This window comes from Taudactylus pleione, unplaced genomic scaffold (assembly GCF_031769625.1).
Source record: "Taudactylus pleione unplaced genomic scaffold, aTauple2 ptg000396l, whole genome shotgun sequence".
NCBI lineage: Eukaryota > Metazoa > Chordata > Amphibia > Anura > Myobatrachidae > Taudactylus > Taudactylus pleione.
The window spans coordinates 3,514,960-3,542,035 of NW_028284797.1; the positions used below are offsets into that span (position 1 = coordinate 3,514,960).

Sequence of the window (27,076 nt, forward strand, 5' to 3'; positions counted from 1 at the left end):
TATACTGTCACCTTTGTCCTGTCACCGCTGTCCTGCCTTGCTCTGTCACCTCTGTACTGCCCTATCCCCACTGTCCTGTCCCTGTCACCTCTGTCCTGATCCTGTCATCTCTGTCCTGTTCCCGCTGTCTGGACCAACAAAACTGGACCACTAGACATATGGGACAGATATATCTATACATGTGTACGCAGCCTTAGGATAAATCGCACAAATATTAGAAAAGTTAAAAGCTGGCATATCAAGGTCAGACATGCCTGGTGGTTAAAAGCATTTCCAGAGGATATCGGAAGCTTGTTTGAAAATGGAGAACAGGGCTTTCTACTCACAGGCTTGTTTGCCCCTGATATGCCAGTAATATAGCTGCATTAGCACAGTCACAGACACAACTGCAGCAAAAGACACACGGAAAGGCCAAGGCTGCTTCCAACTCAGATTCAGGCCCTATGAGGAGGGAGTATCCCACCCCCTCCACAGACCCTGCCCCTCAACATACATGCCCCCATTAGGGCTATTTCCAGAAATATCCCTGAATCAGGCCCCATAATCACTAATTCATTAAGAGATATTCTTCAGTTTTAGCCTAAGCGACTACTTTGATGTTAAAGAACTCCAATACCAAGGTATCATCATCAGAGGCCGTTAAAGCCTTTTGCATTCTCAGAAAGGCTTTTATCTCTGAACCTATTCTTAGGCAACTTGATGTTTGCCCATGTATCTTAGTAGACCAGTCTGTCACTGGAGTAGTAGCAGTTCTGTCTCAACAATCCTTGCATGGTTTTCTCGCAGAAATTGCAACCTCCTATCAGCCATTCAATGCGCAGCACATGGACAGACAGCAGAGGCAGGGGGACCCTTATTAGCAGGACCTTCTCTTCCTCTTTGCTATATTTTCATTTACACTTCCCAAGACATCTGGTACTTCCATTTACCAACAGTGAACTCTGAGATTTTATATGCTATACAGTATGTTACCATGCATGCAGTGTATATTTTGATCATTTTATAAGAAATATAACATAAACCACATTTAGCAAAAGTAGTTGAGCCAAAACTTTATTGTTCATGGATAAATTGCACAAATGTTTTGTGTCTATTATTGTTTATTTTATTTTGATGGTCATTTTTTATGAGAAGCAATACCTGTTGCTGGAACAGTTCTCATTTTGGTTGTCACTGTCAGACAAGGATTATGTAGCTTTATGTATTAAGCTTGATTGCATTGCATTTCTCTGTGCTGTTCTCTATAACTTATGTTAATAACAATAATGATCTTAAGAGACAGATATTTTGCTTCCTGTGATTGAAGCTGCATGAATTAACTGCTAAATTATATACAGTAAGTGATGTTTCTTAATTGACTTTTCTGGGCTCTAAGGCCCTGATTCAGAGCCGGACGCTCTGACCAGAGCGCTCGCTCTGAATCAGGGCCCACCTCCATTAAAATGGAGCGTCCTCCTTGATGCTCATATAGCTGTGGGTCACCACCCACAGCATATACGAGCGTCCAACAAGATGGTCGCGATGGTCTTGACCATCGCGACCATCGGACTTGCGAGTGAAACCCTGTGGTCGGGTTTCTCAACCGCAAGCCCTGGAGTGATTTTGGCTCTATCAGAGCCAAAATCACTCCCACTGACATTACTAGTGATGTCAGCGGGGCCGGCTTCAGACGGTAGGCGTTCCCATAGGAACGCCTCCGTCTGGCAGGCACGCCCACCAAAGGGGCCGTGCTGTCAATCAACATCGACAGCACGCCCCCTTTGGTGCGAGACCCGGAGCGATGGAAAGTCCTTCGCTCGCCGGGTCTCGCGCATGCGCACGACGGAGCTCCCTCCGTCGTGCGCATGCGCAGTGGGGAACATCGACCCACTTGCGAGCGTACTGCCGCTCGCGAGTGGGTCTGAATGACCCCCTAAGATCATACTGATTAAATAATACTCTACTTAGTATTAATCACTGAGAAGCACATTGCTCGGAATCGGTATGAAATACCGCCGGCCGGTTCGATTCCCGGCAGCGCCTGGCTGACAAAAGCAGAGTTCCCGGCAGCGGAAGCCCGACAGCGCTGGAAATCCCGATCGTCGCTAAGATAAGTAGAAACTAATCTAACCCCCTAACCCTAACCCTCCTTAGGGGTGCCTAACCCTAACCTCCCCCCCAAGTGCCTAACCCTAATCCCCGCTCTAAGTGCCTAACCCTAACCCCCCCTTCCCCGCTGCCTAAACCTAAGTCCCCCAGGGGGGTGCCTAACCCTAAGTCCCCCCCGGGTGCCCTAAACCTAACCCTTCCCCCCCGCTGCTGTCCGCTCGCGGCACCCAGCATCCCTCCCGGCGTCGGGGAAATGTCAGGCATCTACATCTAGACGCCCGGCATTTCACCGTCGCCAGGATATGAAAGTCGGGAAGCCGGCTGTCGGTATTAAGGCAGCCGGTTTCCCGATTGTATACCCATTGCTCTACCACATAAATTTTAATCACAATGTTTTCTTTACATTCCCTTTTGCATTTAACTCTGGGGGGCACCACCAACAAAATTATATAATTCTTCACCTGCTGGTCATATCCTTATATTATGGCCAGTTCTGAGGATCATCCATTCACCTTTATTTTCTAATTTAAGTCTTGCAAACATACCTCTTTTGTTGCCTCTGGGCTTGTTTCCAGAGCTATGCAGTGGGCTCACACCCAGGGGCGTCTTAAGAGAGGAGGGTGCCCGTGTGGACTCCCTAACGCAGCTGGCCAGTCACCGGAGCATTAGTAGACACTCTAGTGCCCGGAGGCTACTGCGCATGCGCAGAACACCGGAAAATGGCTGCGGCGGCCATTTTCCGGTGTTCTGAGCAGCGCTGACACCCGACGCGGGACCATGGACAGGTGAGTTTAAAATATTATGGGTGCAGGGTGTGCGGTGCGGGGCTCCCCTGGACCCGAGGGTCCGTGTGCGCCGCACACACTGCACCCATTATAGATACGCCACTGCTCACACCTCATGATATATTGGGTATGATGTGGATAATAACAAACGGGGAGACTTACAATATCAAACGTTCTAAAGAGTAAAAGTGTAGATGTTGCCTATAGCAACCAGTCAGGCTCTACCTATCATTTACTGATACATTCTATAAAATGATAGCTACAAGCTGATTGGTTGCTATAGCCAACCTCCTCTTTTTCTCTTTAGAAGGTTTGATAAATATCATCCAATGTTTTATTTCCAGGGATTACTGGTGGCCTAAGGATTTGTGGTGGCTTATCCCACTTATGTCCAATACAAAACTCATCATCAACAACCTCTTGATCTATTACTTCCTCCTCCAATGCCATATAAGCAATGTAACCACATATCCGTGGACTTCATAATAGACTTAATTTATAGCAAAGTAATCAACACTTTCTAAATTGTAATATCCTGCCTATATAAATATGCTGTGAACATATGCCTGTGCCAGAGTATTAGGCTCACTACCTGTATTCCAGTGTTTTCGGTATTCTGTATTTTGAGCTTCATCCTGTGTATCTGGCCTAGCCTGTTCCTGACTTTCCTTCTGCCTGCTGGTTCACATACGTGAATCTTCTAAAAACAGCCTGAATTGTGACAAAGTACATAAATTATATCAAGCTGACTGTATAAGTTTTATATAGGGTTGTGGATCTCAGAAATTGATGATGTCAAACATACATTCCACATAGATAGGCAAAATGAGTAAACAAAACAATAATTTTGCATATAATGTGGGGGAAAACAGAAAATAAACAGAGTGCTAAGAAAATATCAGAAGTCAGAAATTGGGAGATAGTTAATTGCAGAATGGTTAGAAGCGTTTAGGTCAAACAGGTATGTAAAAGATATGGGGAAAAGTAGATTGTTTATCAGCCACTAAAACATGTTTTGCTTTCTTCCTTTAGAACCAGTATGATAAAATAGTTGAAGAAAAGGATGCAGAATTAGATAAATTCAGAGCAAGAGAACAGGATTTATGTTCTAAAAAAAAATTAACGGTGAGAAAAAATATAAGGCACATAAAGGACAATTAAAATGATAGCTTTAGCTCTAATCTCTTTGAGAAAACTATTTTTCAGAATATTTGTATGTTTCTATCAATACTAAATCTAAGAGATAAATCAATGGTAATTTGAATGCCTAGAATTTGAGCGGGTTGGGTACACGATCCCAGCGCACACAATGCTCGGCGGTCAGAATCCCGGCACCAGAATTGACACAGTGGAAATCCTGACACATGCAGGTAAGTAATCTAACTCTCCTCTTAGCCCAACTTTTCTGCAGCCTAAACCTACCTTTCCACAGCCTAACCATCCTCCTGCAGCCTAACCCTAACACTTCCCCTAGCACCTAACTATAACCCCTAAACCTAACTCTAATACTCACCATCAGGATCTCAGCGTCGGGATTCTGGTGCCGGGATTCTGAGCACCGACATTGTGAGCACCGGGATGCTGACTACATCCCATTTGAGTATTGTAAGTTGATGTATACACTTGTACACTCCATCTTTTTACAGCAACTGGCTTCCAGTTGACCAATCATGCCATGGTGATACAAGTTGTCCCTCAGTCTTTATTAAATATCACAGCCTGGCTGTTTGAAAATATTGTAGATTCTTGGGAACTATAAAAAATGTAGTGAAGATAAATGTTCCTTCCAGCAAATGCCTTTACTTTTCTAAAGACATTTTCACAGGCAAAATTTTCAACATTTTTCAACTGTATTTCCTGATTCCTTTTGGTATATATTTAAGAAGCCTTCTATTTTCTGTAAAGTTTCTAAGCCCTATCAAATGAAGAATTACACTAGAGATGAGCGGTTTGGTTTTGCTGAAAACCGAACCCACCTGAACTTTAGGGTTTCCGAGTCAAACTGAGTCCCAGCAAAGATCACTTTGGGCTTCCAAGTAGAACCGAGTACCGACTCGGATATTCTCGCCAAGTTCGGAACTCGAATCTAGAAAACAGATCTCACATATTTTGAATTGCATTTAAGTCCCTCCCTCGTGACTTCAGGTGCTGAGAGGTGGTCAACTCATTCTTGACTGGAAATGACTGCAAATGTATGTTAATGATGTTAATAATACTGTAGGAACACAAACAGTTCCAAGTAACATGATTTTAGCTGTTATTTATAAAAAAAAATGAAGAAATCTAAAACAAACAAAACACTTGATTTAGAACAAAAAGCAAATCATGGGTTCTGCGCACATGTATAAATTTCATTGAATGCACTAGAGTAAATTTCCATGTGCAGCAACCCACCAGAATTATGGTGGTCTCCAGCTTCTACTCCCATGGATTCAGTAGCTCTTTTGAAATTGAGCTGATTAAAAAAATGGTTTGTACTTTCAAAACAAAATACAAGTAAATGTGTATGGAAGACAGCAATAGTAGTTTATGTGTCAGACCCAACATTTGGAGATTCATTTAAATTAAATGGGGCAGGAAAGCTTCTCACATCTTGTGTCATATATGTGCCATGGGTACCACTTCATAATAGGGAAAGAGTTAGTAGTACAATATGAGATCTCCAAGGTTTCCATTTCAAAATGATTTTGAGTCTTTGAGCTGACCTTACCAATAATGGGAGGGGACAGGAACTTCCAATTCTGTGCTACAGTTGCCCTGGCTGATATCAAAATATGTCCAAGGACATAACGGTCAGATTTGGATATTGCGTGCGGATACCAGTGAAGTAAAGCTAGAGCTGGGTCCTGGGGGAGATGAAGATCCAAAATGTCTTTAATGAGAGCGTACACCTCCTCCCAGAAAGAGTGCAGGATGGGACAATCCCAGAAAACGTAGGATAGTACCTTCTGAGTTAGTGATGCCAGCAAAGCTTGAAACATGAGGGCTACATTCTATGAAGTTTGCTGGGAGTTAAGTAGAGTCAATTCAGTTGAAGTTTAATATGCATTTCAGCGTGAGTGGTACACCTTGACATGGCAAAAGAGCTCAAATGGATAGATTCCCATTGTTTTGGAGTAAATGTGACAAGCTCTCCAGGGATAAAAGCACAAACTCTGAGACTTCACAGACTATGTTCATTACTTGAATGTTGCCTATTGTTGTTCATCTCACTAGCCTTTTTGCCTGGAATATATAGCCTGTTTGTTGTGTCATCATTGTTTTCAATAAGTTTTACTAACTAGACCATCAGATCACAATAAGCATTACATTTTATACTTTCCCCATGTTTTCCACAGCTTTTAGTCATGGCCCTGTAGGAGCTGTCGCTTCATGTATTGTTTACTATTGTTGTGTCTCTTTACTATTGCCTCTCTACATTCGTTCATGTCTATATGTTGCTGACTTTATGTCTACCTTCATTTTATTTACAGTTCTTGTGACTGTCTGGGTTGACAAAGTCAATATACAGTACCCCCTCTGTAGTCCTTATTTCCAAGCTGTGAGCTTCCTTGTGTCTCTAATGCTCTCACAGAGCGATTTGTTGTATTTCCCACCAACTTCTTTCCCTTCTCATTTCTGTCTTTCTGCCTACCCATATAAGTACTATATAATGAAGATACATTCTAATGTATGTATTTTTATAGTTTATTGCCTTTCATAAGTGGCCTTAGATACTTCATGTAATAACAATGTTATTTTGTCTACCTTAAGGAAACTGATCTTTCTAACAAAAATAATGAATTAGTAACACTTAGGATTCAACTTCAGCAAGAAAAAGAAGAAAAGGTAAAATATTATTATGAGCAATGTGCCTGATTCAGGGACAGACGGTAATGCATACGCAACTGCATACTCTCATGGATCGCAGTAGCTAAAATATGTTAATGCGACAGGCAGTAGATTTTGTATTGAGACACCCACCGGAGCCCTTGTAGTTGCCCACAACTGCATACACAAACGCAGCATTGTACGCAGATCTTCTTAAACCTCGACAGCTCGAGTAAGTCTATGGTCACTCAGAATAACTGTAGTAATTAAGACACTGGCGATTCATTCTGTGCGTGCGCGATTGCAGACGCTGGCTAGTACACACCCAGGAAACGACCCCGACATGCCTGCGTTTTGGTCGGAACTCCCCGTCCTGTAAAACAATTGTAAGTGAATCCTCACAACGTGTGCAATCGCAATTAATTTGCAGTGCGTGTGCAATGCGGCTGGGGCGCATGCGCAAATCAATGAAAATCGCTCAACTGCGTGAACATCGGAATATCGTTTAGCGGTGAATCAGGCCCAATATATGTCAGCATTTGCATTTCTTATTTTTGACAACATTATACACAGTATTAAAAATGTACTCTAATGCTGCCCATCCACTAGGCGATTAAACCTAGCGATAACGACGTTCGTTATCTCTCCATCGCTTGGTAATCGCCTGCAAATCGGGCAGTAAAAGGTTAATAATGACCAGCGATGCTTGTGCCCGCTGGTCGTTTTCAATCATCGCCCGAACATGACGGTCAACCTGACGACCGCCGTCAGGTTGCTATGTTCTGGGATGATTGATCTGCATACACTGAACGTCTGAACGTTCAGTGTATGCACTTCACCCCGCTGGAGATGACAGCGTCATAATCGTGCCATCGTCCCCGCATCGTGTAATGGATGGGCAGCATAAGGAACCAATTAAGGGTTTTAAGTATATGAATTTGACGTATAATTATTTACATTTTTTTTTCAATTGAACTTGTGCAAATGTCATACACTAGCAAATTTTCTATGCTCCTTGCATCCACTATCCATGAGGAAAAAGCATTTTATGCCTGCACAATAATAAAAGCCTTTTTCTACATAAATTCGGCATCTCTTGCACATGACAAACTATTTAAAATGTCACAAGCATAGACAGCTGAAAAGAATAAAGCACCACAAACCTTTCAGGTTTTCTTTTGTGTGTTTTATGATGTGAAACCTCTAACTTGTTCTTAATAGAGATCATTTCACATTAACTGATCCAATGTTTCATTAATTTGTAACTTAGGTTTCCAAATTTGTATAGCACTCTGTATACTACAGTACATTTTTATTTCTAAAATAAACATGGTTTAAAATTGTCAAAAACTATGTTTATTCTTTACAGTTTTAAGATCGTCCATACCAAATTTCAAGTAAAAAAAAAGTATATATACTGTTATTTTTATATTTTGGAACATGCTTTGGTTGAAAAAAATAATTATTTCACTTTGATATCCTGCTAAGATACGGTTTTTAGGACATAGGGCCTGATTCAGCTTTGGAAATAGAGGACCTCATTAAGACCCGCTCGCTAGTGCTTTGCGCTCGCAAGTGGCCCGATGGTTTGCGAACGTGCATGCGCGTGCTTTGTTCTGCGCGTGCACGAACTACTCTGTGCGATCGTAGCCTGCTCGCTCGCCCAGCAAAGACAGCCCAGTGAAATGAGTGACAGGGGAGGCCGTTTGTGGGTGTAACAGGGGCAGGACATAACGGGGGTGTGGAGGTGCGAACGCAGGCATGCCTCGGTGTTTCAACGCCGTTTTTAAGGCGTGCATAATTAACAGGCAGCGTCATAGTACACATCACATGCCTGTTTTTTACACAGAAGTCCTCGCAGTGCTAGCAGCAGGGTATGGCAACCACAAGCGCTGCGATCGCTACCGATGGTGCTCGATGTACCAATGTTTTATTACACTTCCTGGAGTTGACGTGCGCTAGTGAGCATCTCAACATACGCTAATGGGTGTCTGCATACACAGATTGATCGCTCGCACAGCCAAAGTGGGTGTGCTTATCCCTTAGCGAGTGATCGCTTCCCATGCCGTCACTTTGACAAATTTGCATACGCTGGATGCGAGTGATCGCATCTAGCGAACGGGTCTGAATGAGGTCCAGAGTGAGATATCTCTCTCAACTGATCATCTTGGTGAAACCATGCTGCACTGCAGGTGGGGCAGATTTAAAATGTGCAGAGAGATTTAGATTTGTGAGGGAGGTGTCCAAACTGACATCTAAATTGTAGAATAATAATAAAGCTGTGCAGTATTTGTGGGCTACATGTAAAAGCAGCCAGTATTTACCCTACATGCAAAAAAAATATGTATTTACACCCCTTGCATTGCAACATGGTTTGTCCAGGTACACAGTTAAGTGCTATCTCTCTCTCTATTCACAACTCTGAATCAGGCCCATAGTCCAGTAAATTTTGAAAACTCAAATTAGTCGCTTCTACATATAATAGCTTCTGAATATGACTGACAAAACTGACATACAGCACTCCAGAACTTATTAAATCTTAGTCGCTTCTAGATATAATAGCTTCTGAATATGACTGACATACAGTACTCCAGAACTTATTAAATCTAGTAAAAAAAATAATAATAGTATTTACAAAAAGGTAGTACTGTTGCCCATAGCAAACAATCTGTTTTTTTTCTTTTCATTTTCTAAAATGTACTAGAAACACGATATTTAGAATCTGATGGGTTGTTAAGGACAAAAACCTCTATTTTTCCAAATCAATGGATTATCAATGCAAGGCCTAGTCCTTGCCAACACCAGAACTCTGGATTGTCCTGCCTTTAAATTCACTCTGTTTTATAATATTACCCTCATAAGTTATCAGGTTTTTATTTTTCTTAATTTCAGAGAAAACATTTATCAATTGAAAATATAATGCACTCTTCAATGTTTCTGTCTCCAAGATATAAAGCCAATTTAAGAAAAAAAAACACTGCCAAGATAAAGAAAGTCAGAACCCCCCAAAATTTACACTTTTCTTTTAACATGCAATTTGATATGAATATTCTTTAATCAGCAAAGCATAATTTCACTTGTTTTGGACAATTTTAAACCATGTTTATTTGATAAATCTTTGACTTCATTAAACCAAGTCATGTGTCATAACTAAGGGCCTGATTCACTACGGATCGCTATTGCAATTGCAGACCCATTGCGAAAATATGCTAATGAATGCTATCACAATGCTGTCGCACAGCCAGCATAGAGACACCCCCTGCCACTATCTCACATCCATAATACCTTGCAGTACTGTGCAGCAGCAGCTCTTGCTCTCTTATCTGAGGGGGGCTGCCGCTGCTGCTTGCTTGGGTCCCGGCACCTGCTCAATGAATCTGTCAGGCGTTGGGACCGGTGCATGAGCGGCAGTGGCGGTGCGCATGTGCACGCTTAACACCTGCTTCTCGGAGCTGCATTGTTTGCAGTCCCGAGAAGCCCTGTAGGGCTGCCCGTAAGGCAGAGCAGCGGCTTCCACTGGAAGCGTGACTGGCAGGTGGCACTTCCAATGGAAAGCCAGCTCCAGTCACAGTGAAGCCAGTGCAGTCACGAACTGCACTGGCTCACTGAAGTGGCGGATTTTACTGGGGTGGCCTGCAGCCTCGCAGCCCCTAGGTAAGATCCGCCATTGGTCCTGCGTATACATCGGTAACATCGAGTAACATCGGCCCCTCATGCAGAAATTGCTAACCTCGTTGTACGCAGTGAGTACACAAGCTGCGTATACCGTTGCAGTGGCTGATTTATGCAAGTCCATGCAACGGCATCCAAACGTCCAGGCACGCCTGTGTTTCACCTACAACCCTCAGTCACCATCCACAAATGCTCACTGTCAATCATTCTGCAATGGCTCTCCATGATCTGCCCGATCGCAGTGCATACTCATGAGCAGTACGCAACAATCGGCCGTCTGTGTACGCTTTAACAGTTGCGATCCTTGCTGACTCTGGTCCTAAGTGCCAAGATTTTTTTTTACATTTCCAAATTCTTATAACTCAAAAACTGTTACGGACTGGGATTTTTGTGGACCCAGTGTGGAACCAGGAGTGGAAGCAGGGACAGGTTTAAATTGGAAGTTGGTTGTTTAATATGGATATTAGTAGACATGAAAATATACAGATAGAAACTAGAGTCTCAATGTAAATAAACTTAGACCAGGGTAACTGTAGTGGGAGAGAACTAAGTCAATGTCCAGAAAAGTAGCAGAGATGTTTGAAGTGAAATCCAGAAATGAAGTAAATATGGCTGAATGAGATATCCTGATATCCTGTAGAATGACTGGACGAGATATCCAGATATCCTGTAGAATGGCTGGACGATTGGTTAACGACAATTTCAGAAGACAGCAGTGGGTAACTTGTGGGTTACAGAGCAGTGACCACCGGGCTGAAGGCTGTGGGACTGGTCAGAGCGGTGCTGGAATATCTGTGGTAGCTGATTTAGCTGACAGGAGGCAGAGGAAGCACCGGAGCAGGAACAAGGCTTAGGAGCACAGGGAACTCTCTCACAGCAAGCTGTGAAACACGTTGCATTGTCAACTACAGGGAGCTCCAAACCCCCTTAAGTACCCAGCAGAAGAGCGTGAGTGGCTGGGAGAGATCACCTGATGCATCAGAATAGGCTCACTATGTCACATGCCCATGAGCCCCAGAGCCGCAGCGAGCCCAAGTAAAAGGGGGTGCGGCCTAATCTCGGGAGGCTTTGTCATGCCCCCTTCGAGAGAAAAAAGTTTTGGAGTGGCGCTGCGCGCTGGTGAGGTGGCCACTCTGAGCCCCCTCAGCCCGGTGCATAACCAGAGGGGGCGTGATCAGCTTGATCGCTCCCCCCCCAAAGGCATAGGAGACTGCTGTGGCTGCTTCTTAGCAGCCGCGAGCAGTCTCTCAGTGCAGCCCAGCACACAGCAGCTTGTGCTGGGCTGCTGTGATGTAAGAGGGGGGAGCGGTGTAGGACCCGGGTCCCCGCCGGGCCCCTACAGCAAGCTCGGGTAATTAGTACCCGCTCCCCCCCCCTCTCTGAGCCCCTGCACATGCCCTGAGGCAAGATGGCCACGCCCAGACACCTGCGGCGCGGTGATGCCAATAGCCATACTGCTGCCAGCATGCATAACCCACCGACATCAGACCCCCGCACACACCCAGCGCCAGTCTCCAAGTACCAGCTTCCCCGCCGGAAGGAACATGCCACAGCGTCCGCACTGGTAGGCACCGCAGGCTCCTGGTGAGAGCCTACATGTTATAGCAGAGTTTCCCAAACTCCGCAATTACAGTCCAGGTTTTAAGGATATCCATGCTTGAGTTCAGATGGTTAAATCAAATTATTAATTATTAAATTACTAATTAAGTCGCCTGTGCTCAAGCATGGATATCCTTAAAACCTGGACTGTAATGCGGAGTTTGAGAACCTCTGTCTTATAGTATTCAAAGTGTACATAGAATAAAAGTAAATGATAAGTTAATTTAATTGGGATAATTTGACATGGCATGACCCATACGATGCTCAAGTTTCAATTTATATTACTAACATTTTAACTATATTTTTCCTTTAATGTATATCCATATATATTCTTCCTAGGAAAACATTGTAAAGGAGATAATGTATTTAAAAAGAAATACAAGTATGAAGCACAAGGTAAACAATATTTTTAGAATTGAATAATAAAAAAAAAAATGATTCTGTAGTCATTAGTGAAAGCTTCAGTTCATACATCTTGTAACTTTATTTCCTCTTCCTCATATATCTTGTAACTTTATTTCCTCTCTAGGAGGTGCAGACTATTTTCACAGACACTCCAAAGCAGCCTACTAAAGTACAAGATTTGAATGATTCATCTCCTTACACCAAAAATTCACGGCCGATAGACTTGTCTTACTGTTTGGAAACAAGCAGGAAGTCAGCTAAAAAGGATACATCTCAATGGATCTCGCCTAAAAGCAGCAAGTTCACAGTTCCAAAGGTACATTTCTTACTTCTTGTACACTGATTTAGAACTTGTTTATGTTCCATTCAAAGTTGTATATTGTATTTCAATAGCCATACCTCCCAATCATCCTGATTTTGTTGGGGCAGTCCCATTTTTGGGCGCTGTTCCTCCCACAGGCAGCATGTGTGCTGTGGTTGGGAAAGGGCAGAGCACAGTTTAGGCATATAGACATATCGAGTGGCTAGGGGCAGCCCACCAGCTGGGAAAGTGCTGGGCACACCAACTGCATGATGGGAACGGGGCCGTGATGCGCAGTCACACCTCCAATGTGGCACTTACTGAGGGAGTGATGTGTGGCACATTTAGAGAATGAGCATGTCTCAAATTCCCATTTACAAAATGTTGAGATGTATGTTATTGCTGCATGTAATAATCAGTGGCAAGGCTAAGTCATTTGAAGGGGTGCAGTAGATATGGGACCTGAAGATGTGGTGGTCTTGACAACAACCAATCCATCTACTCCTGCGGCTCCTGCATTCCGCTTCTGAACATGTGCAGTGGGCTGGGGCATGTGCAATGAAGACCCATTTAATTTCCATTTAAAGAACTGAGAAATTAAAGGTAGCTCACTTTACATCTGCTGGCTTCCATAAATGCTCACTATAGCAAAATGGAGGCCTCTTGTTGATGGACCAACTTTATCCAAATTTATGAATGCTAGTTATGGTATGTTGTGTCCTTGGTAGTAACTGTATTTGATAACTAGAACTTACTCCCAGAGTTGCCTGGAATTTCATTTTATTTTTTCAGTCTCTCTCATATTACCCATCCTGAGAGCTCACAGTTTCTCCGTTGTATTAGTTACTGCTTCCATCAATCCTTCTGTCTGCCTCTATCTCTTTCTGTTCTGTGTCCATTTCTCTCTCTCCTTCCCCCTCTGTCTCCTTCTGGCTCTCCTTCTGTTCTTGTCTCTCATACTGTGCCTACCACAACATGCGTTGTTTGCACTTTGGGCTCCCCCACATAACACAGCCTCTGCAGATGGGACTCTGGGCCTGATTCAGACCCGCTCGCAAGCGGGTCGATGGCCAGACAGTGCGCACACGCGAGCCCCGGAGCGAGCAAGAAATCACTCGCATCCAAAAGGGGCGGCTGTCAATGTTGATCGACAGCTCACCCCGTTTGGTAGGCGGGTCGGGGGGTGGCTGGCCAAACGAAGGCGTTCCCGAAGGAACGCCTGCCATTTGGGGGCGGCCCCACTGACATCACGAGTGATGTCAGTGGTGAGTTTCTGGCTCTATTAGAGCCGGAAGCTCACTGGGGCTTGCGGGAACGAGACCCTACCTCGTCGCAAGCCTGATGGTCGTGACCATCGTGACTATCAACTGGCCGATCGCAAAAGCTGTGGGTGGTCACCCACAGATATGCGAGTGGCCAGGAGGCCAGTTTTAAAAAATGGCCGCCCTGATTCAGAGCGAGCGCTCACTTTTTGCGAGCGGCTCTGAATCAGGCCCACTATACATAGATAAAGGTATCTACCTCTTTTTTCTTCAGGGTTCATAGGGTCTACAGAGATACCATGGGGTGTAGGTGGTGGATAAGGACCGGACACCAAACAGTTAAGCTTTCAACTACCAGGATGATTAATCTCGCACCTGAGGCAAATCAGTTTACTTGGTGTCTGGTAGGAGCTCGGATCACCTTTTATAACAGTGGGCTGCCTTATGCAGTCCAAAGCTTTATTTTTATGATTTATAATTTTATTTATCTTTATTACTGAGTGCGCAGCATCAGACTATTCTTAGGACGTCTGTGCTGCCACTCCATTACCCCTCCGGGCACCGCAACTCCATAGCATCGCTTGGTACTTTCGTCATGGCTCCCTAGGAGCTTGCTAGCCGGCCCCGCGGAGGACCCCAGACTTCAACTTGGATTAGGTCCCTTGTATCCCCCGCCCCTTCTGTCACTGCTCCCTTACCCTTTGTTCATATTCACTGCAACTGTCAGGGCGGAGGGTGGGGCCTTTCCTACTGCCAGACCCCGGCGCCCCTGTACAACCGCACAGCCAGGAACATACCTGGAGCCGGCCCTGACTTGGATGCAGGGGACAGGTAAAGCGGGTTAACGCTTGGTCAGTCTTACCACCGGTCTCAGGGGACAGACCGGTGGTGCTGAGAGTCAACACCGGCCTCTACCGCGTGATTCACCAGATTACATATGTTGCAGGAATCCAGCATCCCGGTTGTCAAAAATCAGTCAGGGGAGGTCAGCTTTCCCTATTACAGCGGCCAGTCCCTCAGCTCAAGGCACTATTCCACCTCGGTCTGGACGCTCAGAGCTGCTCTCCTTCTCGAACCACGCTCCCATAGAGGCCATTTTCTGCAGGCTCAGCCACAGCTCTCTCTGGAAAATGGTGGGTCCGGTCCCCCTACATACCTCTCCCAGGAATCAGGTTATGTAGCGCTATAGCCTACCAGACATTGTGTCTGAGTAGTTGAATGTAGCACCTTTTCCAGTTAGTGTTTTTCTGCATAGTATGTGACTTTTGCTAGCGCTGTCTGTATGATTTTTCTAATCTGTCAGCCTATGCCTTTCCCTTTCCTCTCACTATAACCCTATCATACCAGTATATTCAGGGTCTACTATACTTCACTTTTACTTATAAATGTGAAGGCTGTCACATACTGGGGGTCATTCAGACCCGTTCGCGAGCAAAGGATGCTCGCAAACGGGTCGATGTTGCCCCACTGCGCATGCGCACGACGGAGGGAGCTCCGTCGTGCGCATGCTCAAGACCCGGAGAGCGACGGGCTCTCCGTCACTCCGGGTCTCGCACCAAAGGGGGCGTGCTGTCAATGTTGATTGACAGCACGCCCCCTTTGTGGGCGTGCCGGGGTCGTGGCGGCCAGACGGAGGCGTTCCCATGGGAACGCCTGCCGTCTGAAGCCGGCCCCACTGACATCAGTAATGATGTCAGTGGGAGTGATTTTGGCACTGATACAGCCAAAATCACTCCTGGGATTGCGGCAGCGAGACCCTACCGCAGGGTCTCGTCGCAAGCCCGATGGTCGCGATGGTCTTTGACCATCGCGACCATCTTCATGGACGCTCGCTATAGCTGTGGGTGGTCACCCACATGCATTAAGAGCGTCCAGGAGGAACGCTCCATTTTCATGGAGGAGGGCCCTGATTCAGAGCGAGCGCTCTGGTCAGAGCGTCCCGGCTCTGAATCAGGCCCACTGTTTGGTTGCACTTTACACAGTACCATATTCTGTGCTGTGCTCTCTTGCAGCATCTGCATACCCATTTGTATTTGGTGTATTCTGTCGCATAATAACGTTGCATACCCATTTGTATTTGGTGTATTCTGTTGCATATTAGTATATACAGTACTCTGCTACTACAGTATGTCTAACAAAGGCAAAAGTAACATGCAAGTGACTGCACCTACATTGCTCATGCAAATCCTGTGCAGCAAGCTTGAATGAGGACAATGTTGTCCAGGGCGGTCTATGTGCAACATGTTATATTACACCAGGAATTTCTTCTGCCATTGCCCAGGAGCCTCCTTGGGCATCCCTGACTCAAGTGCTAGTTGCTATTGCAGACCGCCTGACAGTCTAGGCATTAATTCCGCCTTGGGGTTGCCTCAACAGGTACAGGCAGTACCAGTACTTCCATGGGTAGATGTCCTCTCTACTTCGGTAGATAGTCTTGCAGCTTCCTCTACAGCCTTTCAAAATATGTTGCAAGGTGAGAAGCCCCTATCCAGTAAACCTACCAAGCGTACTGTGTTGTCTTCACAGTCTACGCAACTTTCAGAATCTGAGAGGCAGAAGACACTGACGATCTCTCTGATACTGAATCTCCCTCAGGGGAAGGAGAGCATCAATCTAAAATTAATATACCTGCATTGGTGTGAGCTGTCAGATCTATCCTCCAAATAGAAAGACGATGAGCCCACCTCCAAATCAAAGCATCCACTATTTAAACGACAAAAAGGGACTTCAGCAGAGTTTCCTCTATCTGATCAGCTAGCTGAACAACATGGCAGCAGCTTGGCAGATGCCTGGTAAGAGGTTTCAACTCCAAAAACGCCTGACCTATTGTTACTCTTTCCTGCAGCTCATTGCGCAAAATGGGAGGCTCCCCCAGCAGTAAATCATGTGTATCCCCTTTCAGGAGCCATTTACTCACCCAACCATGGCTATTGCCTGGGTGGCAAAAGCAATTGAGAGCTGGGCAGATGCCCTAGAAGAGTCTTTCTCCTTAGAGGCATCTAGGGACCAGATGTTTTATATAGCTCACATAAGAGATGCAGCTTCCTATATCGGAGAATCGAACTTGGATGCTAGTCTCCTGGCCTCTAGAGCATTGGCTATGTCAGTGTCTGCCCGCGCACTCTTAGACTACGGTCATGGTAGGCGGATTCAGACTCTAAGAAGGCCGTAGAATCATTACCTTACACTGGTGAGATCCTATTTGGCCCAGATCTAGACAAGATTGTAGACACTTTGGCAGCATCAGAAACTCCTTTTCTAGCCCTCAGCAACTACAGCAATGCCTCGGACAATGCCCTTCAGGTCCTTTCGACCCCAGGGAAAGCCTAAGGGCCAATCCTTTTCTCTTCAATCAGCTAACACAAGGGCCACAAGCCGAGGACCAAGCAGACCTGGGCCAGCTGACGTCCTGCTTCCAAATCTGAGAACAACCCTTCAGCCTGACGGGGCGGGCCTCCCCCTGGGGGACCCCAGAGTTTGAGGCCGACCTCTTCAATTTGCCCAGTGCTGGCGTCAAACCACCACAGATGCTTAGGTACAAGAAGTGGTCTCTCACAGGTACGCACTCTCATTCCTAAGATGTCCACCCCACCAGTTTTTTCTACACAGGCCCTCCAGACCCGAGCAGGGCCCTGCTTATCCAGAAAAGCCATTCAGTTCTTGCTGCAAGCGGGGGTAATAGTTCCAGTTCTGCTATTGCAAGCGAGAGAATGGTGATTATTCTACCCTGTTTCTGGTGCAGAAACCAAATGGGTCTTATCGGTCTATCCTCAACCTCAAATCCCTGAACAAATTCAACAGGGTGCCCAGATTTCGGATGGAAACCCTGCGCTCTATTGTACTAGCTATGGAGTCAGGGGACTTTCTCTGAATATTCAGGACGCTTACCTAAATGTACCTATAACGCCCTCTCATCAGCGATATCTCTGGTTTGCTGTACTACAGCGACATTTCCAATTTCAGGGTCTGCCTTTTGGACATTCTACAGCTCCACAGATCTTTACCAAAATTATGGCAGTCTTGGCAGTAAGGGAGTCAGGCTGCTACCATACCTGGATGACCTCTTGCTCTTAGCACGCTCCGCAGAGGTTCTTCAATGCCATCTTCAGATAACCATTGCCTTCCTACAGAGACACGGCTGGTTAATCAACTGAAAAAAAGTCGTCCCTGAACCTTTCACAAAGGATGGTCCATCTGGGGGCCCCTTTTGGATTCTCAAGCTCAGAGAATCTTCTTGACAATGAAACAAGATCTCCACACTTCAACGAGTGTGCAGATCACTCCGCAGTTGCCAAGTCTCAGTTCACTCAGCAATGCAGATTTTGGGATCCATGGTATCCACCTTCAACATGATGAAGTACGCTCAGTTCCATTCCAGGCCTCTGCAACACCTAATCCTCTCCAGATGGAACAATTGCCCCCATCAAATCAGATCCCAGACAATGATTCTCTCTCCAGAGGTTTTTCTGTCCCTCTCCTGGAGGTTACAGACATCGAACCTAACCAAGGGTCACGCCTTTTGGATCCAGAGTGGGATATTACAACGGATTGCAGGTCTCCAGGGCTGGAGCACAGTGACTGGTCAGCACTCATTCCAGGGCCATTGACATTGGTCGAGTCGATCTTGCCAATCAATGTATTGGAACTCCGAGCCATCTACAGAGCCCTCACTCTGACTCGGGACATTCTTTAGCGCAAGCCTGTACAAGGGCAGTCCGACAATGCCACAGCAGTGGCCTACATCAATCACCAAGGAGGCACTCGAAGTTGGTCAGCAATGGCAGAAGTGTCACGCATTCTCGCATGGGCCCGAAAGGTGTTCATTCCGGGAGTTCTCAACTGGGAAGCGAACTTCCTCAGGCCATCATGACGTGCAGGCCGGGGAATGGTCTCTCCACCCAGAGGTCTTTCAACTCCTAGTGGACAAGTGGGGCCTGCTCGGAGGTGGACCTCATGGCCTCCTGACAAAATCACAAGCTGCCATTGCACAGGTCCAGAACAAGGGATGCCAAAGCAGCCTTCGTAGACGCCTTGTCGGTGAAGTGGATCTTCCATCTGGCGTACCTATTGCTCCAGTCTCCCTTCTTCCTGGAGTCCTTCGGAAGTTCAAGCAAGATGGAGTCACTGTTCTGCTGGTGGTTCCAGTCTGGCCCAGATAACATTGGTACACTGATCTTCACAGCCTCTCCCTTGATGCTCCTCTCCTACTTTCTCACAGTCCGGGCCTGTTGTCTCAAGGTCCATGTCTACATCTGGACCTGGCCCCTCTGTCTTTAACGACATGGCTCTTGAGACATCCCTCTTCAGGTCCAAAGGATTTTCTAGCTCAGTGTTCCAGACTATGCTCAGAGCATGTAAGCCAACCTCTCCCTGGATCTATCACAGATTGTGGCACTCTTCCAGTGATGTGCAACCAGAAATATTGGCCCTCAAGTTTTTAGGGTCTCTAGAGTCCTGGCCTTTCTTCAAGCAGGATTGCCTTGTCCTGGCCTTTGCTGAAAGAGCATGTCTCTGCTCTGTCCATCTGATTCCAGTGCAAAATTGCTCCAAAACTGGATGTTCACACCTTCCTACAGGGTGTCCTCTGTATTCAACCTCCCTTTATCCCTCCAGTGGCACCGTCGGATTTGTCAGTGGTTCTCCAGGCCCTTCAGGGCCCTCCATTTGAACCCCTGGAATCTGTGGAACTCAATTGGCTCTCAGCAAAGACTCTCTCTTTTCTGGCTCTTGCGACCAGCCGTAGGGTGTCAAATTTAGGGGCGCTTTCCTGTCACTCCCCATTTCTGATCTTTCATTGGGATATGGCTGTTCTTCAAACTCATCCTGACTTCCTTCCCATGGTTGTTTCTCATTTCCATAATAATGAGGAAATCATAGTCCCGGCCTACCAATCACCAGACCTCTCGGCAGGTGAGGCCTCCATGGATGTGGTCTGTGCTCTCAGGATCTACGTGAACCATACAAGTTCTCTTCGGAAAACAGATTCGCTATTTGTCCTCTATGGATTCCAGAAGAAGGGCTGGCCAGCTAACAAACAGACTCTAGCCAGATGACTTTGCATGAGTATCTTATAGGCTTACACACAGACGGGCCTTCCTGTGCCGTCTACTATTTCTGCACATTCCACTCGATCTGTGGGACCCTCGTGGGCGAGCTGCTGAACAGCTTTGTAAGGCAGCCACGTGGTCTTCTGTCCACACTTTCTTAGGTTTTATGCCTTCGATCCCTTTGCCTCTCAGGATGCTTCATTTGGATGAAGAATACTCCTCTCAGTTCAGGAGCGTCCCCACCCTTGAATACTGCTATGGGACAGCCCCATGGTATCCTTCTAGATCCCTATGGACCCTGAAGAAGAAAATGAGAGTTATGGTAAAACTTACCTTTGTTAACACTCTTTCTTCTAAATCCTCTGGCTTCTCTGGGTTGGGTTTCCTGGTCATCAGTTTCCCATGTCGTTGATGTGAGAGCTTGATTCTTCTTTGTATCAGTCTTCCTTCTTTCCTCCTCCTGCCTTGGGCTTGTTAACAAACTGATTTGCCTCAGTCTCAGGGGCGGGGTTTAGGGGGGAGGGACCATTGCATCCTTGCAGTTGAAAGCTTAACTGTTTGGTGTCCGGTCCTTATCTACCACCTACACCCCATGGTATCCCTGTGGACCCTATTGACTTCAAAGAAAGAAGTTAACAAAGGTAAGTTTTACCATAACTTTTTTTTTCAGTTTACTGAACTCTCATCAGCATTGACAGGTGATTACCGTAAACATCGGCTACAGACTCCTGGCTGACAGCAGATGCAGGCTTTACTGTACCTATTGTATCCGGCTGATATAGGTACAACAGGGTGCTCTCATCCCCCTTTCACTGCCTTGGGTGCATGGGGGATAGTAGAAACCCAGTACCTTTTAATGTAGATTTTTTTACACACTTTCACTTCCCTGTACATATACATTGAACAGTTACCTGTAAAAAACATTCGAATGATTGTCATACCTTTTATTCATCTCTTAATTAAAGGCTGAAGTACCTAAATTTGGACATATATATGTGTTCAATATAAAATTAAGTTACTTTTTTCTTCATTTATTCATATGCAATTTTTTTTTTATGCATGCAGTACGTTTAATATTCTATTTGTAAATGATATATTGTTGGATGATTTTACCATATTGGGTCATATGTCGGCATTGAGACCGGCGGCATCGTGGCCGCCGGTCTCATAACTACCTCCCGTCCCAAGTATTGCGCTCCTTTCGGAATACCTGTCCCTGCCTGTGTTTTTTTTATACATCCAGGCGGTAAATAATTTCTTATTACCGCAAATAGCAATGATAATAAATTTCAATTATCAGGTCTAAAACCTAATAATTGTTAAATATGTCCCTAAATGTTCTCAAAGTGCTCTTGTAGGTGTTAAGATGTTATTTGAATACCGTAAAGCAATTTGTATTAAAATATTTATTGTCAATATTAAAACGAATCTAATACAAATCAGCATTTCTCAGCATACTTTCCAAATAGATGTACATAATAATAATAATAATAATAATAATAATAATAATAATAATAAATACAGTAGAATTGCATACCATGGAATTAAAACGCTGGCAACTGTAAAGCATCCCTCACCCCTGGTAGCCCGCTCGAGCCCAAATTTGCCTAAATTTGATAGGAGCCCTATGGGGCTGCAAGCACTTTATGCAAATCAGGGATGCCGTCAAGTGCGGTAATTGTCACGATGACTCGCACCAGCGAGTACATCATGTATATTGGATTAACCCTATAGACTTCTGAATTGACAACTTGGAATCACAAAGAAAGAGTTTAGATACGTAGTAAATGGCAAAATAGCCCAAATTATACATTGTATTGTCAATTCTTATTTTAATAATAATAACAATGAGGAAGTTTGATAGTGGAATATTTGTATGTGCCAGGCAGATCTTAAAAATATCCTTAGTCCCCAACTCTAATTAAACTTGAGATACTGGTTTGCCGCCTGTATCTGTCTTGTTTTTTTCCGTCTTCTTCTGGACTCTGGGCCTGATTCATTACGGATCGCTATTGCGAAAAGATCACACAGATCCACTGTGAAAATATGTTAATGATTGCACTTGCAATGCCATACGCAGCTTAACATAAGGACGCCCACTTCCCCTTACACACATCCGTAATACCTTGCAATTCTGCGTATGGCATCACAATGACTAACTTATGCATGCCGTTCAAACGCACTGTCAAGCCTGTGTTTCACCTATTACCCCCCTGGCAACGCCCCCAAACCCTCACTGCCTGTCAATCACTCTGCGATGGATCTGCTTGGTCTCTTCGATCACGTAATTCTTTCGCACATGCACACTGTGATGCTTACACATGTGCAGCACACAACAATCGTCCGTCTGCGTGCATAATCGCATTTGCGATCTGTAATGACTCAGGCCCTCTACCCACAAGTGTCCCATGATGCTGTTGCATGGAATCATTTATTGAAAATATGCACTGTAGTCAAACACAAGTCATGAACTTTCAGCACTTCAGAGGCAGCGCTGGCTGTAGCCCAAATTCATACTTTGTGTGCAGTGGACGGGTGTTCAGTGTTGGTGGCCTGGACTCTGAAATAGCGGGTCCCACATCAGCCACCAACTGTGCCCGTCTGACCCTGTATGTGTGTATATATATATATATATATATATATATATGTGTGTACAGTATATACACATACATATATATATATATATATATATATAATAGATAAGTCAACGGAGACTATACAACGGCAAGTAACAAACCCCTAAACGGGGGGGCTTTATCCAAGACTTTACGTTTCGGGGATCGAATCCCCTTCCTCAGGACAGAACATGTTCTGTCCTGAGGAAGGGGATTTGATCCCCGAAACGTTTAGGAGTTTGTTACTTGCTGTTGTATAGTCTCCGAGTGCTGCCCATTTACTTATTTATTGGATTGTGGGGGCACCGGAGCAGGATATTGTGTGGAGTACTGGAGTGTCGGGGTTGATGTTCCGTGAGCCGGCACTCATTGCTGTAACAATGAAGCAGCGTCCGGTGCCCTCCTGTTACCTCCCTGGGCAGGGGGATAACAGCAGCTAGTACAATTAGGCGGCACTCCAGACGACTTGAATAAATAAATAAACAAGAATCTGCAAATATATGTATCAACATTTCATTGCATAAGCATTTTCAGCAGGATACAATGAGCGGGCGGAGCTTAGGACATCGGCGAGTGGGCGGAGCTTTATTGACAATCGGCGTCGCTTGTACCTTGACTAATTACTTTGTAATAGTGCTTTTTTCTTAATTTTTTAAAATTAATATTTAATATTGACATTTTGTTTTGTATATGGTTTACATAAAATAAAAATCTAAATATACAGATCTGCAACCGCCATGAACTAAATTGCACACTAATTAACAGCATGTATCTTATGTTTTTTGTTTTTATGTAAGAATTCATGCATTCGTGTTTAAAGTTTTCTGAATACATTGTTTTTAATACATTGCATTGGATCTATTGTTAGACATATTCTGTGAAGACACCATCAAAGTATGAAACATTACAACATGAAAATGTTAATATATATCAACAAGACTCAGCAAAGAAGAAAAGAAAAGTTGCCTTACAATTCGACTTCCATTCTGATAGCTCTGATCAAACAGACATTCTGGTAAAATAGTTTCATAACATTCCAAATATTAATTAAAACATTCATTTTTAAACATTCCTTATCAAGGGCCAACCTTGGGTTTATCTTTTACAACATTTTTAAGAACAAATTACATACTGTAGTAGCAAAACAACATGTAGTATGTATATATACACATAATTTACATTTAATAGATTACTGCAGTAAACCATAGTAATTCCTACAAATATTTAAAATTAAATGCAAATATTCATTACATTTTGGCATATATATGTTTTGCTTTCTACAGTTACAAAACAGTGTAATAAAAAATGTTACAAAACTTACTGAAATATCTGTGAACAGTTTTTAACTCTTCTGGCACCTGGCATATGCATTGTTACAGGAAATTTAACTGTATACTTTATTGATTTTTTTTAAGATAATGCACTTTATTCACTGAAATAGAGAAATAAGTTAAATGTTTGTAAGCAATGCTCCTAGATTTTGTATGTGAAATATTGGCGTGTGTTGCAAAATATTTTATCTTCCAATACTGTAGAAGAGATTTTCAGGTATCCTTGCTCAGTGTGAGCTTTTAGAATGAATGTGCTCAGTTATGTTCTCATATGCAATAGCAAGGTTTTTTCTTGAAGGCCCATATTTTACTATTGAGATTTAAGGGGATAGAGAAGGTACCTTTTGTGAAGATGTTTGCTGTATAAAGGGACCACAGTCACAACCTGATTAAGCGGGGAGCACTAGGGGTAAGTGCTCTTGTGCCCCATCTCTTAAAAGGCGCCCCCGGCCTTTCATCACAGCTGCAGTGCAGCAGTAGAGCACTGCGATCACAGAAAATTGAGAGGAATGGTGGAGTCAGAGTAGGGGGCGGGTTATATGGCACTGTGTTAAGTCAGGCCCACTAGTAGCATAATTGGGAGTATGGAAGGTAGGAGCAGCAGCTGCAGACAGTGTACCAGAGTTTAAGGTAAGTGGGAGGGGGGACACTATTTTCTGTATGTATATATGTGACTAAGTGTGTGACTGTGTGCGAGATTATGTGATGACAGTATGTATGTGTGTGTGACTATGTAATGACAGTATGTATGTGTGTGCCTATGTGTAGGTGAGTATATACAATATATATTTATGTGTATATGTGTGGCACTTTTATGTGAATAAATGTGACTGTATATATGTGTACTTGTGTGTGACAGTATGTATGAGTGTGTGACTGTATATGTGTGTGACAGTATGTTTGTGAATGACTATATATGTATGTGTCTATGTGTTCAATGTGTAAAACAGTACATATGTAGCATATGTATGCATACATCCCAACCATCACGACTGAGGTGCGACAGTCCTATTTTTTGGTGCTGTCCCTCCCGTGGGCTGGAGAAAAGATAGGGAGGGCAGCTCAGTATCTAGTAAAATTATGTGCAATCCCCCAGTGTGGAATGAAATGGGAATGTGCTATGTGTCCATGCCCCATTTTTCGTTAGCATGCCCAAGGCTTGCATACGAGGAATAGGGCCCCCAGTCTTAAGAGCTCCAGGCCCCCCAAAGCCCTGTTCCAGCTCTGCACAGAGTAGTTTTCTCCCCAAAAAGAAATTGAACTTCACACACACAGTAGAAAAATGAAAATCAGGTACAGTAGTTGTTCTTTACTTGGGACAAATATTGCAACTTACAGGTGCACCTTATATGGAAAAAATATTAAAACAAGAAACTAATGTCCTAATGATAGTCCTGGTTTACCTGTACTCTCATGATTTATGTTATACCAAGCAACACTCTAGGTCAAAAATAAATGAATGAAGGGGTGCTCACAAAGAGCTGAAAGTTGAAATGAACGAATGTTGTAGTTCTTAATACTCCCCCTTTTACAGTGCTTTTTTTCTGTGGAAAAAAGTGCAGATACTTACATAAAGTTGCTAATTAATACAACATTTGTCCAGAGACAGCCCTAACCAATTTGGTGCCCTAAGCAAGACTTTGGTTGGTGCCCCCTAGCAGATAATCCCACCACACTACACTCTACAGACACTTTCCTCCACCTCTTCAAACATGATACTCAATATTCACTTGCCACTTAGGTGTTTCTCCCTTTTCTTTCTTCCTCTTCATTCTTCCTTTAGGAATCTGGCAAAGGACACAAAATTGTGATTCATTTGCCCCCATTTCAACATATCTATTACATTTCTCACTAGATAGTGTTGAAGTCTACCTTTTATCAGGTGTTCCATTGTTGCATAAAGTAATAGATTCCGATCCAGTATACTTAAGAATTTGTAATTTTATTAATTAATTAAATAAGTAGATATATCCCTTTTAACTGTGAGAACATGTCTCTCAGGGTTAATGTAGCTGTCAACACCCATTGACATTGCTACAGAGTACTTATACCCTCTATTACAGTTTTCAGGTACTACGCCCCCTGTACACCCACTGACATTATCAGATAGACAAAGTTTGCTCTTATGGTCTTATGGTTTCTTCCTTTGCTTGGCAGTTAAAGAAAAAAAAGATTCCTTTATGATATGATCATGGTTCAGTATCTCTATATTTGGTGCGGCTCTTTCACTAAATTTCTCTCGCACACAATTATACATAAATGGACAAGCTCTTGTACACACTTTCAGATAAACAGTTTCCCTCGGGAGTGGCCTTAAAGACACCTTACCTAATTTGTCCATTTAAATGTGAGTTTAAAATGGATGTGCATAGGCATATTGAATTTCATGAACTGTTTCATTATAATGCATATGTAAATATGGAATTATGTAAATATGTTTCTTGTAAATTAGTCTTCCACAGTCCACCCTTAGATAAGCATACATGTGCTATATCTCATCTCCAACTTTTGTATGTTTTCATTCTTAAAGTAGCCACCTGAATACAGCATAGGCCAACTCTATAGAATGCAAAAAAAATCAGGATTAAGATTTCAAGAAGAAACTTTGTCTGTACATAAAATATGTTAAAAACTTTTCTAAACCTGAAAATCAAAAACTAGTATCTAATCATGATCATCATAAATCACTTTAGAGTATTTATCATAATGTATTCATAGAAATTCTTCTTTTATAGTATAAGCCTCATTTATGTAATTGATAATAATGGCTTCTTCATCTGTAGTATCATTGGTCAAATAAATTCAACAGTGAATTTCAAGATTTGTATAAAAAGTCCCAGTATGTACAATTAAGCAATCAATTTTGGGCGGTGTTGTAGTAATAGTTCATTTAGGAATATATTTAATAAATGTTTTTAATAAATGTCCAACATATATGAATGTCTTATCATATAAAGTCCAGTATCATTGTCAATAAATTTGTCCAGTTAAATAATTTTATGTTGATTATACAAATATCCCCAATTATCATACGTAAGGATGTTAGCAAAGGTTGTACCAACATGATGTCTCACTGAAGTATCAATCAGGGAAATTTATTTTTTATTCACTGGATCAATATCTCTTGTAAAACGTCTGGCATCCTGCAAAATAACTTATCA

General features: G+C 43.7%; 1 protein-coding gene across 1 annotated transcript in view; it reads left to right on the plus strand.

The window, feature by feature from the left end:
• The window catches only part of SYCP1 (synaptonemal complex protein 1), a 470,977-nt gene that overhangs the window by 404,599 nt on the left and 39,302 nt on the right, over positions 1-27,076 (plus strand). The window contains exons 28-32 of the mRNA XM_088446296.1: positions 3,906-3,998; positions 6,627-6,701; positions 12,294-12,350; positions 12,484-12,675; positions 23,453-23,599. Coding sequence (XP_088302422.1) covers positions 3,906-3,998; positions 6,627-6,701; positions 12,294-12,350; positions 12,484-12,675; positions 23,453-23,599 — 564 coding nt within the window. The remainder of the gene's footprint in view (positions 1-3,905; positions 3,999-6,626; positions 6,702-12,293; positions 12,351-12,483; positions 12,676-23,452; positions 23,600-27,076) is intronic.